The sequence below is a fragment of the Amblyomma maculatum genome, chromosome 1 (assembly GCF_055883805.1).
Source record: "Amblyomma maculatum isolate TAMU_Amacu chromosome 1, ASM5588380v1, whole genome shotgun sequence".
NCBI classification, from domain to species: Eukaryota; Metazoa; Arthropoda; class Arachnida; order Ixodida; family Ixodidae; genus Amblyomma; species Amblyomma maculatum.
In genome coordinates this window covers 170,443,938-170,462,939 of record NC_139344.1, presented here as the reverse complement: position 1 = coordinate 170,462,939, position 19,002 = coordinate 170,443,938, and the positions used below count along the sequence as shown (strand labels likewise).

The following is a 19,002-nucleotide window of genomic DNA, read 5'->3' as shown; positions in this document are numbered from 1 at the left end:
TAACAGAGTAATAATATTGGTGCATTTAAGAAATTCATTCTCAGGTAGCAAAACCTTGGCAGCTTACTCAGCACATGTATCCTGAAGTCGCACTGAGCAGCATTTCCAGCCTCATCCAAAGCCACATATGACAAATCATAGGTTCCTTTCATGAACGCCTGACCTGAAAGGAAAAACAGGCTTGTCAATACAGAATAAGACAATGCTGACAGATGGCTGCAACACAGTCCGGTCACGTTTGCAGTGCCAAATTAGGCCGAGTTTACTTATATACATGTACACTGATATAGAAGAAATGCTTTTGCTTGCAGGATACTGCATCAGTGTAGATGACAATCATTGTGCACAAACGGAACAACAGAATTTCTGGTATCTGCTAGAAACAACGTATGTAATACTAAGGCTTTCAATTCTGTCCGAATTTAAAATCACTGCACTAAGGTAACACATCATCTAAAAACAAAAAGTTAGTTGGAATTACCATACCTTATCTGTCATAATGTTTAGAAAGGACAGACTCTACGGTTTGAGGCACCTTACATTACATTTCAGTCATAAGTTTTATCAAATGTCTAAGCAGAGAAGCTGCATATCAGTTGTACTTGCTTTAAGTGCCTTAAATATTTGGTTTTAGTGTGCATAGTTCTGTTAGAAACGTACAAGCACTGCAAAGTTAGTACTATTCATAAATCTTGTGCTTTGAAAGTTTGTGGCAATGCAAAATTGTGTGAGGTTTAAATCAGGAACCTGCATTTGTGGGATAAAATAGTTGACAATATTTTTTATTTCTCTTTCATTTTGTTTTGAAGTGTAGTAAGATTTATTCCAGTCTGAACTAGCCGCTGATGAAAGGTATTGCCATATAGCACACTTTTGGGGCTGCAGACTGGAAAATAATTATTCATCACATTATTATTATTCAATTTACATGAGGCACAAATGAAAATAACCAGCTGTAGCAGTGGGTTAATGTGTTACTTGCTAAATCAGGTTGTAGAGAAGAATTGGTGACTGTTAATTCCTCATGAAAGGAAGACTAGGATGCGTAAGCAAAGATATGAATATTTTCAACACATACCTATCACGTGTAGAATTTGAGCATGTCTAAGCAGTGGTTAATTTACAGCTGGCTATATAAAATTGCAGTTACTAAGTGTTCAGCTGAGCAGATGGATTAGTTTAGAAAACAGATGGAAGCAGTCGATAAGGGTATTCGCTGCATGCACTAGGGGGGGGGGGGCAAAAATGAGGCTAAAGCACTAATTCTTTAGTGCAGAAGTTGAGTGTCAGAAATACACACCTGTCCTAACGCCGTTACGCTCATGCACACGGAGAGAGCCATAATCATCGGAAAACTGGGGCTCTTCCCATTGTAGCACCACGGAGGTGTTGGGTGTCACGACCCACATGTCTGGCGGGCAGTAGACAGTCTTTGGTGGTGTCTTGTCCTGATGCCGAACACGGCATTCATCTCCTGTGAAACCCACGCCACACACTCGCTGCCCACATTTGCCGGGGCCTTGCCTCTCCACTGTGCCATCCACCCTGCACAATTTAAGAAAGAATGGTATATCAAATTCTTTTACAGAATGCGCTACATGGCTGAGCCAATGTAAGAATATGAATGCATCAAAGCGCAACTTTAGCTCAGGTGTAAGTTATACTCCAATAGCTTCAAACATAAGCCACAGCTTAACATATACGAGCTAAGTCGGAAAATAATTGAAATTAGACGTGCAGAAATGGCTGGAACCAATATCCAGCTGTTCACCTTCATTTTGTTATATAACCTTTTTATGTTTTGCTATTTCCCCATGCCTTAAGTGTGACTGAAAACATGCCCTTAGATGGACGCATGGTAAGAACCGAATAGATACAATGAAAACATTGGTTTGGTTTTTAACGTCCCAAAGCGACTCAGACTACGATAGACGTGGAAGTGGAGGGCTCCGGAAATTCCGACCACTTGAAGTTCTTCAACATGCACTGGCATCACACAGCACACGGGTGCCTTGCTTTTTGCCTCTACTAAAAACAGGCCGCTACAGTCGGGATTCGATCCCGCGCCCTTGGGTTCAGCAACCAAGTGCCATAAACCACTGAGCCACCATGGTGGGGCAGGATGAAAAAGCCTGTACAATAGTGGTGCTTCGTTCATTACGCGCTTCCTAATCACTGCCTTCATCTCACTTTTAAGCAATAAAACAACAATACGCACCAGCTAGCTGGGAAACCATATTTTACACATCACATATGCAGTTTTCTCTTGGCATGAAAGCAAAGCATGCCAACTTTCTTCAAATTTGCACCTACTGAACTCTTGTCTTGGAAGGTCCAAGCATTAATGGTGCACATCAGTCCTCAACTCTTGACTATGTTCAAACTTGTTTTAGATATATGCTTTCTTAAAATAAGTAAACAAGACAAAGATGGTTCATGTGGTTTAATGTCCCAAAGCGACTCAGGCTATGAGATATGCCATAGTGGAGGGCTTCAGAAATTTCGACCACCTGGGGTTCTTTAATGCGCACTGACATCGCACAGCACATGGGTGCCTTGCTTTTTCACCTCCACTGAAAAGTGGCCGCCGCGGCCGGGATTCGGTCCCCCATCCTTAGGCACAATAGTCGAGCGTCCTAACCACTGCACCACCACGATGGGGTGCAGTTTTCAAGACAAAGAAAAAGTAATGTTGACTTCTTACAGCCAGTTAAACATTATTAAAATTATCTGCCATAACAAAATTTGATTTGAACCTGAACAACAAACAATAGAATTTTTTTGTTATTAGCTCAACAAGCAGACTGCATAAGCCATAATAGTGTGGCTGCCCTACTGACCTGTCATAGCCAGTCCACCTAAGAAGCAGTCCATCAAAGAGAACTGGAGCATTTTTGCAGCTGCGGAACTGATGAGGTATTTCAGTTGTAAAGTCAAGTGGTCGGTCCCAGATGTTGACTCTGCTGATGCGCCCATGGAAGCCACTGTTTGCAGTGGCTTTGTTTTCTTCATTCAGCGGTGCTCCCAGGCTGACCCAGCCACTAACAGAATGCAAAAAAGAGCAGAGGTCACAATTAATGGCAACCAATACTGTGTTCTGTAAAATGCATGCATATATTTCCGTATAGACAAGGGATATAGAAACTACTTGGGACCAGCACTACCATTCCTATCCTAACCTTCATTAGTGCTACACATGTGTAGTACATTTTTCTCAATTTTCTTGCTGTCATTGCTAAATCTTAGTGCCCGCACCTTTTTGCAGTTTAATGTGTTAACAGTAAATGACTCAGTACATGCCTGAGAAACTATACAGTTGCAGCACAAACCAGGAGAAGACTGGCTGTACTGATTCAGTTATACCACGTAGCAGTTACAGAATGACACATTACATTGTAATTTAGTTGCCGCAATAAATGTATTTTCGATACAAAGACCATACTCTAGTTAAATTCAGTGTCCTTAAAAATATTTTTGTGTAATGGGCATGCAAGTGCACACGGAGTGTCATGTGACCAAGACAGTGCAGCAAAGTAGAATTAGTTCTTATTTTTCTTTTCTTTTTTTTTTTGCCAAGTAGTGGACCCAAATAAATTTATAGAAAAGGTTGGAGTAGAAAAGAGCAAGTGCTATACATCTGGGACAAAGTTGAAGCCAGAGTATACATACAAGTCTGGCAAATTCTCTTGGTGTATGTAGCCAGTGACCATCCCAGCCACAGCTGTGTCAGTGATGAGCGACAGGGTACCATGGTTGCCATCCCACATGATTACGATGTGATGCCACTGGCCGTCGTTGATGGGCACATTGTCCAAGTATGGGATGTAGATGTCCGACGTGAGGTCAGGGAAAAGTGAAACCATGACGCCTGTGTCATCAGCCATAACAAGCTTGCGTTTCCCAATTGGCAAGTAAGGAGACCTGTAGATTTGAAAAGCGTGTAAAGAACAATAGAAACAAGGTGAGATGTTACACTATTCACTAAGGTTAGTGAAAAATGTTTTGTTACATATTTGCACATATAGTTGCAGTGAAACGCTGCAGCTCCTGCACTGAGCTAGAACCCAAAGCCTGCTACGAAAGCAGTTTTACAACATGCTTTAGCAAACTATTTGTTTGCTTCCAAAAGCATTCAAGGAAAGCAAGGCGGGAAAAAAAGATACGTGAAAAAAGTGTGGACTCACTCTACACTGTAAAGTGTGAAGAATGTCCCAATGGAGCTTGGTGTGTTGTACTGGATCCACATAGCGATGGTCAGACTCTTGGAGCCAAGCTCAAAGGACGTTGCCAGAGCAGCACTGGATGATCGGCTTTCATCGTTGATGTAAAGGTCATAGTCGATGTTTATTGCTGTAAGTTTGAATAAAACCGTAAAGCAAATCTACAGTTGAGATTATTTTTTGTTTTATGATTGCTTGCACTGTGCATAGAACGTACAGCCTTGAAAAATATCATCACAGATAATGTGCACCTTGAAGATCCTGCACTAAAAGAAATGCTTTTCCTTGTTGGTCAACAGGAGATGGGACATTACAAGTATATGTAGTGCTGCACTGTAACTCCGCAATTTTCTAAGCTCCAAAAATGGCCACAATTCTTCTTTTTTTATATATATATGTACATAACACTCCAGAATAAAATGCTCTTTGTGAATTTTTACAGTGCAGATCAAGGCATCTCTTGTTTGGATGTAGCACTTACTGTGGCTTGATTTTTAAGCTATCAGATTGTATCCATTAACCACTGCCTTTATGTCGCCACATATGTTAATTAGGTATACAGCAGTCGCAGAGGGTGCCAAGTGAGAAATTTTTAATGGGTAGGGTAGTGTCTTCTGCACCACTGCCTGGAGTAGTCACAACAGCAGCAGCCTTACTTCTTTGTGTACACTCTATGCATTTGCAGAAATTTATTCGTCATCGCATTTTGTAATATCACATAAGCACGCAGCTGCTATGGAAATGGCACGGTTCTGTCCCCTAGCTGCTCGCCAGGAAGTGAAAAGAATATATGCACAACATACAGCTATGCAGCAATTGAATTTGCTCACGTTTGCGGCAGTCTTCTCCTGTCAAGTTGAATGGGCACTTGCAGTAGAAGCCGCTGGTAAGGTCAATGCATGTGGCACTCGGTGGACATGAGGATGGTGTGCAGTCTTGCACATCAGACTCGCAGTGGGGCCCCGTGAAGCCTGGTGAGCAGATGCATTGGACTGCACTGCCTACTTCATTGCATGTGGCACCATTACGGCACACATCTGAGCAGGCTTTGTGTTCATACTGGCAACCATCACCGCTGTAGCCTGATGGGCACGTACAGTTGAGACCACTACCATAGTCACGGCAAGTCCCACCATGGGTGCATGGGTTCCCAATACATCGCTGTGGTGATGTCTGACAGCGTTTACCGTCTGTTCCTGATGGGCAACTGCAATTGAAAAACAACAAGCAATACATATAAAGACTTAATAGACGTACGCCATAATACAGTTTTTATGATAAACGAGAAAAGCTTTTTCCAGCAGATGCAGCTGGGCCCATCTAACTGTGTATACTTGAAAGCTAATGCACTCAATATCCACATCAATAGGTGAGCCGTCTGTAAGAAACATGACGAAAATGTATAATGCTTACACGCAGAAGTAGTCCTCGAACAGGTCTATACAGCGTGCATCATTCAAGCATGGATCTGAAGCACAGCCTCCAACATCGATTTCGCAGCGTTCACCAGTCCAGCCTGGTGGACAGAAACACTTGAAGCCATTGATTGCATCCGTGCACTTGCCATCATTCAAGCAAGGGTTGGATTCGCATTCATTAATGTTGACCTGTAAGGGCAAACATTTGCAAGTTATTTTTCAACAAGTTAAGCTAGTGAGTATGTGTTATAGTAATAAAAGTGCTGCAGATATTTGAGCACGGTCTTTTTCTTTAAGCCAGTGCATGTCTGGTGGCAACTTACTCTCTTTACAAAAATTAGTCTCAAAAACCAAAAAGCATTTCCTGCAGAACAACTTTTCCTTTTTTTAAGCACTAATTGAAATGGTGCAACTATTTAGGTTTTGAGATAAATTCACGAAACTTCCAATCTTTAAGAATTATCTGCTGGCACGTGTAAACAGACCGAAAAAAAAAGGAGGGGGGAAGGGGGGAGGATAGAATTGGGCATCATTTTACATACCTCACACAGCTCCCCTGTATAGCCAGGATTGCAGATGCACTTATAAGCATTGTCACTGTCCACACACCGCTCAGTTCCTGTAGGATAACAAGGACTGCTGATACATTCATCCACTTCTGCCTCACACTGGAGACCAACATAACCTGGTCTGCACTGGCAGATGAAGCCTTCAATCTGAAAAAAAAAAAAAATGTAATTACTTTCGACGGCAGAAAATCGACATTCATGGTGCATCACTGTGAAAGAATGCACATGAAATTGATTTTCATCGAATTTCTGATTATCAGTTTTTTTTCCTTTTCCTGCCGTATATAAAAGCATGCAACAAATGCCCACAAGCATGTTGCTTCTGATTTTTCACAAGTACTCTTTGTAAGCAACAATGTTAGATAATTAACTATGTAACTGATGTAAGAGTGCTGCAACTTATTGCAAACACAGGGGTTGGGGGCAATAAAAATTAAGGCACATGTGTACCCTTCTTGTAGGCTGTAATAATAAATTCTATGTAATGACTGCACATCAGTGTTTGTATTCAGTTATTCGTGCTGCTTGTTTTACTTGCGCATCACAGGGCTGTTCTCACAAATCCAAGGCCCACCTGGTCAAAGCAAGTCCCACCATTCTGGCAAGGTGAAGATTCACAGTCATCAATAGTATGCTGACATCGGGATCCAGTATAGCCAGTGTCACACTGGCAACGAAACTCATTGATGCCATCAATGCAGACACCATTGTTGACACAAGGATTGGAGCGACAGTCGTCGATATTGCGCTCGCAAGTCTGTCCCTCCCAGCCTGGATGGCATATGCACTCGCTGTAGAAAAGGCGGTCAATGCACGTGCCATGTACACAGGGGTCAACGTTACAAAGCTCCACTTTTTGGTGGCACCTCTTTCCTGTGAACCCAGCGGGACAGTCACAGACAAAGTCATTGACCAGGTCAGTGCAGTTTGCTCCCAGAAGGCATGGATTCTCCGCGCAGTCATCTGAGAAGAGAAGAGTGAGGGGCACTTAGCACTCTCTTTTCGTTTTTCCTCATTCACTGTTTGGTATTTAAAGGTAACAACTGCCCATAATTTTCAGAGATGCGATGAAATGCTTGCACATGTTTTGTTTTTACTAGTTCTGGGACAGCAATGCATTGTGCAGCTCCATCTAGAGACCTTATACCTTATTACAAAGTAAAAGTACACAACAGTTTATGTACTACTTGAAGCTATGAAAAGTGCAGTGAATGACCTTTCTGTTGCTGCCTTCTTTGCATGAATGCAGCAGCAAATGGCAGAGCACTCACCAATATTAATCTGGCAAGTGGGTCCACTCCAACCAAGAGGGCACTGGCACTTGTAACGTCCTTGCTGCAAAGGCACACAAAGGCCTCCATTGGCACAGGGGCTGTCACCAACTGTGCACGGGTTCACAGTAATGTTGCACGTTGGACCCTCGTAGCCTGACCGGCAGAGGCAGTTGACAGTGCCTTGGCCTGGAAGGTCCTGGCACATTGCACGGTCTGGGCACGTACTGTTCAGACAGTCACTCTGCTCCTCCTGGCACTGCAAGCCACTGTAACCTGGATAAGAGCGAACACATTGAGTAATCCAACCTTGCAGAGAACTTTCTTCTGGCGCCTTCTTGTGAAGTACCAGGATATTTTCCAGAACATATTTACATAAGGACTATCTTGCTTACTGTATTGTGTTCACTTTCAGATTTGGTCTCAATTTTTAGGCATTTGGCATCGCAACAAGTTTTTTTTTTTTTCGCAAATTTCATGTTTGGCTTTTCTGAGTACATTTCCCCACCTTCCTGAATTACGATTTCTGACATTTCAGTGCCTACAAATAAATACCTAAATTTTAGGCAAGGCACCCTTTAAAGTAAAGAAAGTAACTGCTCCCAAAGAATGACGCAAACAAAAGCTTACAGATTTTTTTTTTTTTTCTATACATCAATTATAGATGAGTGATTGGAATGCTGACATTGACTCCCTTCACCTATGGAGCTCTTTTTCACTGCTGATCGCTGATGTCTCAGATTAGGCAAATAGACGTGACATAGTATGGTTTAATGTCCCAAATCTACACATGAGCTGCAAGAGACGCTGTAATGGAAGACTCCAGATTAATTTTCATTGCTTAAGGTATTTTAACATTCCTTGATATCACCTGGTGAAAGAAATGATTACTGCGACTTTCTCATCAGGGAACAAAATACAGTGGAAGGCAAACAAAGCAGGAAAGAGTGTTTATATATAAAAATTCAATGGAGCACTCTAGAGTAGGAGACAGGTCACTGTTAAGATATTTGTCACATGATATTGGTCTGTTCTGCCATTTTATAAGGGTGTGCTCTGCACATTAAATAGCAGAACCATATTATAACAAACCTGCATGTAGTAACACCATTTTGTGATTGAGGGAATACTGGTTCCAACTGAGTTCCTTAGCCAAAAACTGCAAAACAGCTGGAAATCATAAAAAAAAAAACAGCATGTTAAAAATCACTTGTGCCTTATGTGCACCAAAAGTGCACCCTCTAAAGGGGCCAACGAGAGCTGTACTCAAGTTCTTAGCACTGTCTATTGTAGACGGATGACACTTTCCTACAGAATACTCGCCTCGACTGTTCTAGCCATCTGTTGCTTTTCGTTTGTGCACTTTTGGTCTCTGTGATGTGGATTAAAAGGTTTCTCAAGGTTTTGCAGAATCCTTTCCATTTCACAAGCCAGGTCCGTGGCATTTGCCATACCTTCCCCCTTTCACGACTTTCAGTTGTTTGGCAGTTTGCTTGGACATGCAGGGTTCAAAATGGTTGCGCACATCTCTTATGTTGCAAAGTTATCTTTTACAACTGTACAATTACGTGAGAGGATTCAAATTTGCGAAACGATTTTTGAAACTTAATCATCAATGCCACAGATGTTTGGAACGATAAGAGCAAACAGTCATTTCTCAATCAGTCACTCAGCTGCTTCTAAATGAGTATCATTTACCTGCATTTCAATATTAAGCAGGGGTAAGTCAACACTCTAAACCTCTTGACTTGACAATTCTAGGAGGCCATTCATACATTACTTTGAGGTGCTAAGTTCACATTAACTATTTTACAAAATACTAGCAGCATATAAAACTTCACAATATAATGGAGCAACAACTTCAGGTATGACAGATTTATAAAACTTTGCACTCATGCTTATTCTGTACTCTGATCAGCAAGCACTTGTGCTTACACTCAGCTGTTCACTGCTAGTAGATGGTGTATCACTACAATCCATTTGTACATTATGTGATGCTACATTGTGTCAAACTTGTGTATGGTGCTTCACCAGTGTGCAGTATGTACCAACAACTAACTGCTTTCAGGTAATGTGCTCGTGCCTGCCTGGCTTCCAAGTCACACAGCTCAGCTTTTGTGCAAATGCTGCATGTGCAATCTTATAACAGTTGCAGCTAGGTGCTGCTTTGTCTGCAGAACAGCATGCCACTCGGGTGCCCTATGCAAATCTGATGTTGACTGTCGAATACACAGGTACCCATATCTGTGCACTGCATATGGCCAAAGTGTTGATGCATGCATTCTTTAAAATCCTGAATTGTGCTCAGGTAGAACGAGAGGAAGAAGATGGTTTACACGGTATGAAGGAGCACTGAACAAGGGTAAATGGGGTACGCCTCAGTTCGCAGGTTGAGCCAACGTTTCGACAAGTGGACTTGTCTTCGTGCTCAGACATTCATCAGTACGTATCATTTATCAGTGCATAAGCAGTAATTGCCCACCTGGAGGACATTTGCATTTGTATCCCTGTGGCTGGTCCACACAAGTTCCTCCATTGTAGCAAGGCATGCTGTCACACTCATTCATATCGTTTTCACAGAACTGTCCTGTGAAGCCTGCTGGACAGTAGCAGACAGCTTCATGGTTCTGGGCCACACATAAGCCACCATTCTGGCAGATGCTTGGGTTGCAATGCACTGGAAAAAAAAAGAAAATGCATTTGGAGTGCAAAGACTGCAAAATGAATGAGAAGAATGAAGGTGCTCATTGTTACACCTAGCACATGTGCACGTAAGTGGATTTTATGGAGGAAGCAGTTATATTATTCATTTCATTTCATTTATTAATACTGTCAGCTTTTGCAGGCTATTACAGCAGTGGAGAATAAACAAAATGCACATTAAAAAAGGGAGCACATTTCAACAACTACAAAAGTCCGACACAAAAATACAAGCAAATACAATGGACGTAAAGAAGAATATAAAAAAATACAGCAAAAAAAGTCATAAAGACCTGCATTCTACCCTAAAATTATCAGGCACCATCTGTAAAACCTTGAATAAATAGTGTACAAATTCATCAATGTAGGTCAAATGAATCGAATTCAAATTAAACCATCAGGATGGCAGATGGCTGAATGGAAAGAGAAAAATCTACCTCCTCCTTGTAGAAAAGAGGGGGGAGAGGCTGGAAGGTGACTGCTACCATGGGAAGGACCCAGAAGGTGGCTATCATGGACGGAGGAGAAGGTTCTGACATGGGCAAGATCGAGCAGAGTCGCCACCTTGCGGCTCAGCGACGAAACCTACTCAGTGTGAATGCATTTTCACGTCGCGTGCCAGTCCGCAGTGATTTACGCGCATGCATGCGGCGTGTACACGAGTGTCTTTGTTTGTTTCACGGTTCCTGTGAGCTTTTGCTTAACTATATGCCTCTTGCAAAATAAATATGAACAGTCTATAACCCCACGCTTCATTAAAAAAAAATATACTTGTCCGTATCGAGCATGATAAGGACATCATCCATTGCGGTCTTCGGCGCTTGAGATCCTTTGACATGCAATGTCTCAAACGAAGTGGTACTGTCGTTACCGCCGTGTCAAAGTAAAACAGGTCGCTGCCATCAATAAAAGTTAATGCAAACGCTCAGAAATCACATATTCCCGTTTCTGTTTGGAATACCGCAGCTACTAAAACATATGCCACCGCAGACTGCTTCATATAGCAGAATGCAGTTTGAACAGACCACTCTATGCCTACTATGCCGTCTGTATTCACAATAGAGTTGTGCGAGTACTTTTTTCTCTTTTTTTTTCCTTTTTTTTTTTTTTTTTTTTTCTTTTAAACCTTTGTTGCGGTGTCTCAATGGTAAGGGCGCTCGACTGCTGATTTCGAGAACGGGGGATTCAATCACAACCATTTCGAAAGGCGCTCCTCTGCTGTGAGATTTGACTGCAAAATAAACAATCCCACGTGGTAAATGTGGTATTAATAATGAAAAAAAAAAGACGACACCAAAACCAGCTTCTGCAATTATCCGTCATAGCCGATGCCGCTTTCATGCGTTAAACCTGGGCCAATATGCATTTCTTTTTGTTGTTGTTGTTGTTGTTGTTGTTGTTGTTGAAGGCTCTTGCGCAACCATAAAAGTTTTAGTGAGCACATTTTGCTTTAGAGAAATGCTCAAATGTTTGGGAAACATATTCCCTGCACCTAATTGTTACCCTAAATATTACATAATACACCTAGATTAATGTACTTTCCTGGTAGCCTATTATAATCATTATACTAATCCCTTTTTGTCCAAGTGCTGTCTTCCGAGCAAACTCATTGTTTCTGACAAGGGTAGTAAAACAGCTTCATGCGGGCTTAAATATCAGTGTTTAGTTCAATAAATACATCTTTATAGTCGCATGATAAGATGACCTCCATTTCTTTCGGAATAGTTTTACATCCGGCATCTGTTTTGGAAGCAACCCTAATATTTTACTTCGCATAAGATTTAGTCACTGCTAAATAATTAGTGATAAAGAAATTTTCAGCCTGTAAAATTGCTTCCCAGAACGTGACAGTGTCCATGCGCAGTTTATAACGATGTCTTTGCAGCGAGTAATTCGTAGCTTGCACTTTAACGTTACTGAAAATTAATCACTGATTATTGTAAATTCTGTCAAGTGTGTAAAAGTTCTCTCACACTGTGAAATTTATTGGCATTGCAAAACAAAATAATTGCAGTACTAATTTACCATTATATATTATAATCACACACATCAGAAATCCCTTATTCTTTCCTCGGTTTCAGGAAATCATTTACAGTTAGTGGCGCATGCAGTAATACGCTACCACATTCTATGACAGTGGTCGCAAAAAGCATCTCGGCAAATTCAATCCACTCACCGCTCTACACGTGAGCAGTCAGCTTTCCTGTGCGGCGAGGTTTCCTGTATAGTGTCGGCGTGATCTCATTTTCAAGGAATACTTGTGCGTGGTTGTCTGGGCCAGAGTTTATGTGCACTCAGTCTAAAGCAAGTGCTACATTTAACCTGCCTTAATCCTCGAGTCAAGTACGATATAATGAACCAGCTTTCTCGATTCAATCAAAAGTACTGCAGGTATCTGCATGGGCTTGACACTAAATTCGCCGGTCTCACTCACATGAGACACGCACAAACTGTTGAAAAGTCGATAAGAAAAACAAAGCTGTCATTAGGCAGGCCCAAGCATTAGGCGCGTGAGCGCGGTACAGCGGCAGAAACGTGCAAAGTAAATCTAGAAGTCTGGTGGCTGCGTGCATTGTTTTCCTAAAATCCGCTCTTTTTCTGCTGCATTGGTGAAATCCTCGGATTTTTTTCTGCAATATTGCAGAAATACTGCAGAAGACACGTTTTCATCGCCAACAAACCCGCCGTCAACTCGGAAGCAGACCTACGCAGCGTGCGTTTCTGCGAGCGCCGCCGGCTGCCGATCCACACTACCGGAGTGACGGTGGCGCCACCTCTAGGTCGATCTCGCGGCGAATAGGAACAACCTGAAGGGTGGCTACCATGGAAGGTTGACATGCATCCTGATGACAAGGAAGAAGGGCAAGACAGCAAAGAGCAAAGAAGTATGCAGTGCGATTTCGACTCAGTTTAACTATCACAAAGCTCTCATCTTGCATTGCGTAGAGAAATGAGTATTTGTCAGAAATGTGCGTGCCTAAATAGCTAAACCAAAGCTATAGCATCTTTCACTGATTAATGTGCTAAGCCTGGCATCATAGCTCTACAGGTTCTTAATTTCTTTTTGTGTGTCCGGGATATAATTGTTACTGATAGTATGTTACAATAGCCCTGAATTGGCAGAGGTACACAAGTGGAAAATAACTGAAGGTTTGAGTAGCTATGAAGTATGCATAGTTACTGCTAACATACCAGGTGAGCAGGCTTCAGGACTAAGGGCCCCAGGCCTAGCTGTCTTCTGATTGGGGGCGCACTTGATGCAGCTGGTTTGGCCATCCTGGGGCTGATAGAAGTTGATGGGACATGGCGAGCAGGGCTCTAGTCCCGTTTCAGAGTATGTGCCTGGAGGGCAGCGAGCTGTACAAAACAGGCATCAAATCATGAATTAGTAAAATATTGAGAAAGCTGATTGTAGCCAATACTAGTTTTGTAATTCACAAGTTCCTACCGTCAGTCAAGCAGCACTAACTGCAAAAGTTGCTGTTATGTTTAACAAGTTACACCAGTTGGGAAAAAAACAGTGTAAAAAGATGATGAATGCAGAAAGAATAAACAATTAACACAAGCAGTGTTCGTTCCATGTGTATTGTCTTTTTATGCAGTTTTTTCCAAGATGCAGAACCAACTAGTAGCTTAAATGACAGCATTACTAAAATTATTCTATAGTATACGATTTTTCATTAGTTCATAGCATTTTTTGAGATAATGCAAAAATATTTACTGTTAAGTTTTCTTACTGACAAACACCTATGAAACCATTAAACCAAGGTCAATTACATGTATCCATTTTCAAAGGATGCTTATTTGATTGAAGCAGTTGTTGGGCGAGTTGGTGTTTTGCGATGATCCATAACTACAGCGCAAAAGACAGGACAGAGATGAAGGAGGTGTGGGGTCCCTCCTTCATTTCTGTCCTATATTTTGAACTGTAGTTATGAATTATTTGACTGCACAAGATTCAAAGCTAGTATTTGAAGCTTTGAGATAAAGAAAATAGATGGTTAGTGCTTAGATATGAGTATTTAAGTTTTTTTGAGGATACAAAATTCCATGCAACATCTTTTCTCGGCTACAGGACAAAATACTTATGAAAGCTCACGTTTGCATGACTTCAAAGAATCGGCTCCAGGTGTGTAAGTGAAGGTATTGGCCGGGCACCGCTGGCATTCCTTGAAGCCATCAATAGGAGGCATGCCAGCGAAGGTATTTGATGGACATTGTAAACAGGGCACCAAGCCCGTTGGAGAGTATGTTCCAAACCCACAAACAGCTGCAAAGAGTAGTAACGCATACGCATTAAAAATTGTGAATTTAAAGCTTGTCTAAAATCCTTCCGCTCATTTGTTTGCATGCATCATACTGATCTCAGCAGTACAAATATGCACACAGTATATTAAACTAGCAGCACAGGTGGAAACAATTTAACTACTGTGGGGCATGCCACGTCTATAATCATGTAATGTTCATTTAAAATTACAGTGGACTTAAAATTATGCTGGAATAAAGAGCAAATGGAGCTGCGATAACATCAGTGCTGTTTTTATTTTCCCTGCAGCACAGTACTTACTTCGCTCTAGGTGAGGGTGCATCGTCTCTACTATTACAAGCAACTTACGAATGCACTCAGTGAGGCTCTTGCTGCCCTCATCACGAGTGTGTGTTCCCACAGGACAGCGTTTGCAGGAGGACTGCCGTGTCAAGTCTTGGTAGAAACCCCTACTGCAGAAGGTGCACTTCTCATCCTTGGAGGCAAACGTCCCGGCAGGGCAATGTACTGCATAGCCAAAAGAAGGAGAGTTGGGGCATGAGAGATGGACCCCAGTAAAATTTGTTTAGTTTTATGCAAACAAAAGAATACAAAAGTTGTTTTAAACTGCGCTGCGTTGCAATGCTTTTTTTTTTTTGCAATCTTAGCTGAGGAAGTGATTGAAGATGCGCTAAGTGAACTTTTACTTTCAAGGCCTTTAGGTACCGCCAATGGACTAAAAAAAAATGATCAAAATATGGAGGTTGAGAACCTGGCTCATAAGTTTTGACTTTAAAGCCAAAGTTTGGATGGCTGTAATTAAAACTTCAGAAAGAGTAGAAATAAAACAAAAACCAAATAAGTTGGCATGGCACAGTAGACCTAAGTCGGACTCACAGCAGCGAGGCACTTGTCCGCTAACATCCTGGTTGAGAACTTCTCCTGCCTCACAGTTGAATCCCCTATCAACTGTTGAGCGGATGGCCTGGATAGTGGGACACTGGCCTCCTACATTCTGAGCGCTGATGTTGAGAATGGGCTCGATGACTGCAGATGTGCTCGGTACACTCAGGTCAAAGATGAGCCCCAGTGTAGAGCCACACAGGTCATACAGAAGGCGCTGGCGGACCACAGGCACAATTCTCAGTGTGTAGCCAATGGTGATCTGCATATGTGAAATGGAAAAGGGTTTTTACACCCACCACAGCAGGATGCAATGCAAAAACCTCTCGATATTCTCTGGGCTGTTGTTAAATCAACACTTCTATTTTGAACATTAAATATTATGCACAAACCTATAATCGTTACAAAATTTAAAAAATCTCAAACTGCTGCTTGCTTTTCTTCTGGCATCACAGCGAAACAAAGGGCACTATAGGTAAAGACCATAGAAAGAAGCATTAGAAAATGATGCTTACGTCTTGACAACTTGAACTGCATAAGAATTTTGAGAATTGCTTTTTTATGGTGAAAAATGTTTGTCTCATTATGACAGCTCCATCCTAATATCCTAATTCTACAATGATGGCTCAGTGGCAGCTCTAACAATATTAAGAAATTTTTCTCAATAACTAAGAGATATCATATATCATCCATAACAGCATTCTACTTAATAGAGTACAGGGCTCTTGAGGGTCCAAAAATCTCAAGAAGAAAGAATTACTTTTTGAAAACAACATTTTGAAAATTTACATCCCACCTTCAACATATCTATGACTTTATTTACTCGCTGAGTCATTCATTCCCCTTTATACGGTGTAAATGAGCTGAATAAACCTAATCCTTGTTTGTTTCTTCTTGAAGTTCCATAGCGCACAACAGAGAAGGGACACAACACGAGCGCTGTGTGTGTCCCTTTTTTGTTGTGCGCTATGGAAACTCAAGCTGATTACCCACAAGCCCAAACCCTAACCCTTCTAATTTGTTTATCTTGTTTTCTCAAAATTCAAATTCTTTATTGTTAGCTAGTTACAAGAAGGATATCTTTGCATATAGAGTAGATGAAAAAAGTAATTCTTATTACAGCATGCTGCTATGGGATAAAAGTATGCAATGTTGCAACAAAATTGTGCTTGCTATTTTTTTTTTGTGCACTCTAATTTAAACTGCACATCAACCAGTACTCCCTAGATTGAACTTCATCAAGGTGTAAAATGACTAATGGTATTGGCTTCGTACATTGTAATCCCTGGACTGTATACTATCTAGCCCCAGACCACATGCTAGTAATAGTTTTCTGAGAAGCGTTCTTCTTTTTTAAATTGTTTTTGCTAACAAAGCAGAGAAAATGTATACACTGTATATTAAAAACTAAACGACATATCAGGAAAATGATAACATATTTGAAATCAGAATAAAAAATCTGATTATGACTATACATTTTCATTCCATTTAGTCCATAAACAAAGAAAAAGGTCTCAAGACCTTCGTCCCTCTTTAGGTGTTAACAAGATGTTACTGACGGCACATACCTCATTTTCACCCCGTGTCCTGATGCTGGTGTTGTGGAAAGAGATGTCCATCTGAACATTAATGGCAGAACAGCGCTCTGAAAGAAGCCTGTTGAGGGAGCTGTAGTAGGTGGACACATAGCTGACGTAGTGGTTCAGGCAGACTGCAGACAGTGCACCACCCGCTCTGTACTCCACTGAAGCTATCACGTCATAGGCTGCCTGGTTGGTGTCTGGACAGAGAAAAGGCAAAGTTTGCACATCCTATGCGAAGTGGGACTACTTGTAGTTCTCAGGCACTTCCCTGCACATACTTCTACCTCAATTAGACTCAGTTAGGTGTTTGGAGCAGCTCAGTGTGGTGGAAGACTTTGACAGCACTATGAGGGCAGAATAACAGCAACACCAGATATGAACAGTACAATTTGTACATCTAGTTGATATGCATGGTAAGAAAAATTATTATTTGAAACAGACCGGACGATATCCTAATAACACAAGTCATTGCTGGAACGTTACCCCAACAATGAGTAGCATTTTATGGAAGAAACTGCAATGAAAGGTTAAACTATGAGTGATGGTGGTGATTTACTGATGAGCTAAGTTATCCAAATTAATTTTGGCACTATTTCTTACACTTTGCACCATATATCCGACCAGATTGAACTGCAAATCTTTGTTAGTTGAATCACATCATGTGCATAAATGGCAGAAGTAAAGCCTCAGAGGCACAATCATGAAACTTTCCATGATCACTGATAATTAGTCTTACAGCATTCCCTTCTGTATTCTGGTGTCATGGCCTTTTTTCTTTTTTTTTTTTTTCATATTTCATACAGTAGCTTGCTTGGTACATATTTATTTCTGTAGCTATGCATGTGTTTTATAGCCCTGGCTCCTTTTATGTATGTTTTCTTGTTTGAAATACATTTTCCATGTCCCTTTGTTTATAGTTGTTGTGTTAACAATGAACACAATATTTTGCTGTCCTTTAAAAGTGTTTGTTAGTATGGACTTTTTGCTGCTTTTTTCTGGCACTATTATGCATATCTGTATTCTGCCCCCCTTACACAATGCCTCCCTGGAGGCCTGTAAAGTACTGTAAATAAATAAATATTTTTTACACGAAAGCTAGCTGTGAGCCAGTGAACAAGTTGGCATTTCTTAATTTCTAAAGAAATAAAAAAATCTAATTTCTTAAAAAAAAAACATTTTCTAAAAAAATTAAGACATGATTTTCTAAAGGTTCATGTGACGTTTTAAAACACTTGAAGCTTGAGCACACATTACCTTCAGGCACACAGTCTGGAATAATGGAGCTTGGCTTCCACTGTTCCTTGTTTGCACATTCATATGTCTTGGCTTGCTCCCCATCTGTGAACTTGAATCCACTGTTGCAAGTGGCCAGGCATCGGTAGCCAGTGTTCTCCTCATTGGGCAAGCAGTTCACCACTCCATTCGCAGGTGGAGCAAGGGACCAAGCCACACAGGTGGTTGCTTGCACTGATACCTGTTCATTGGGTAACAGACATAGACACAATTGTTTTTGCCATTGGCCACAATACGATCTGACTTTTAACAAAAAAAATTAATTCAAAGCTCAAGTTATAATCCACTCCCTTATGACGCAGCTCTTATTTCACTAGACAGAGCCCAAGTAATAAATTTCACCAACCTGAAAGTAGCAAAAAGCTTGGTTTCCAAATCGGTCGGTGCCAGTGACTGTGACATTCCTGTAGCCACCAATGGGTATCACAGCACTTTCAGGTGTCAGCGTTATTTCCACATTTCCAGACTTGTCGGTGGCATTGATAAATCGCCGTGTTTCGTTGAAATTGACCAAGTAGCTCTCCTGGCGTTCAGTAAGTTCAACAACATAGGACTGTGGACATGTTAGCGATGGTGGTGTGTAATCTATGAAAAAGAGTCAGGAAAAGAGCGAAGAAGATCAACAGAACTACTCCAATTGAGTTCCCACCTGATATCCAGCTGGATGTTTAGCTCAACAAGTTCAAAATATAAATTCGTTCTGTTAAAGTCAGAAAAAGACCATTGTTCACACTATCTTGTGATTAAAAGACAATGCAAAATCATCCTATGCAGTTTGAGAATCCCTAAACTGCATTAT

At 41.2% G+C, this 19,002-nt stretch overlaps 1 protein-coding gene across 2 annotated transcripts in view; it reads right to left on the bottom strand.

Moving 5' to 3' along the window:
* uif (sushi, von Willebrand factor type A, EGF and pentraxin domain-containing protein uif) overlaps positions 1-19,002 on the bottom strand; it is a 148,933-nt gene that overhangs the window by 18,390 nt on the left and 111,541 nt on the right. For both annotated transcript variants that reach the window (XM_084589565.1, XM_084589566.1), the window contains 18 exons: positions 18,550-18,788; positions 18,165-18,384; positions 16,896-17,107; positions 15,322-15,589; positions 14,794-14,952; positions 14,278-14,448; positions 13,371-13,535; positions 9,961-10,155; positions 7,479-7,754; positions 6,782-7,170; positions 6,181-6,354; positions 5,634-5,827; positions 5,051-5,427; positions 4,185-4,350; positions 3,670-3,921; positions 2,841-3,041; positions 1,301-1,545; positions 68-163 (listed from right to left, as the gene is read on the bottom strand). In XM_084589565.1, the coding sequence (XP_084445691.1) occupies positions 68-163; positions 1,301-1,545; positions 2,841-3,041; positions 3,670-3,921; positions 4,185-4,350; positions 5,051-5,427; positions 5,634-5,827; positions 6,181-6,354; positions 6,782-7,170; positions 7,479-7,754; positions 9,961-10,155; positions 13,371-13,535; positions 14,278-14,448; positions 14,794-14,952; positions 15,322-15,589; positions 16,896-17,107; positions 18,165-18,384; positions 18,550-18,788 (3,999 nt within the window). The remainder of the gene's footprint in view (positions 1-67; positions 164-1,300; positions 1,546-2,840; positions 3,042-3,669; positions 3,922-4,184; positions 4,351-5,050; positions 5,428-5,633; positions 5,828-6,180; positions 6,355-6,781; positions 7,171-7,478; positions 7,755-9,960; positions 10,156-13,370; positions 13,536-14,277; positions 14,449-14,793; positions 14,953-15,321; positions 15,590-16,895; positions 17,108-18,164; positions 18,385-18,549; positions 18,789-19,002) is intronic.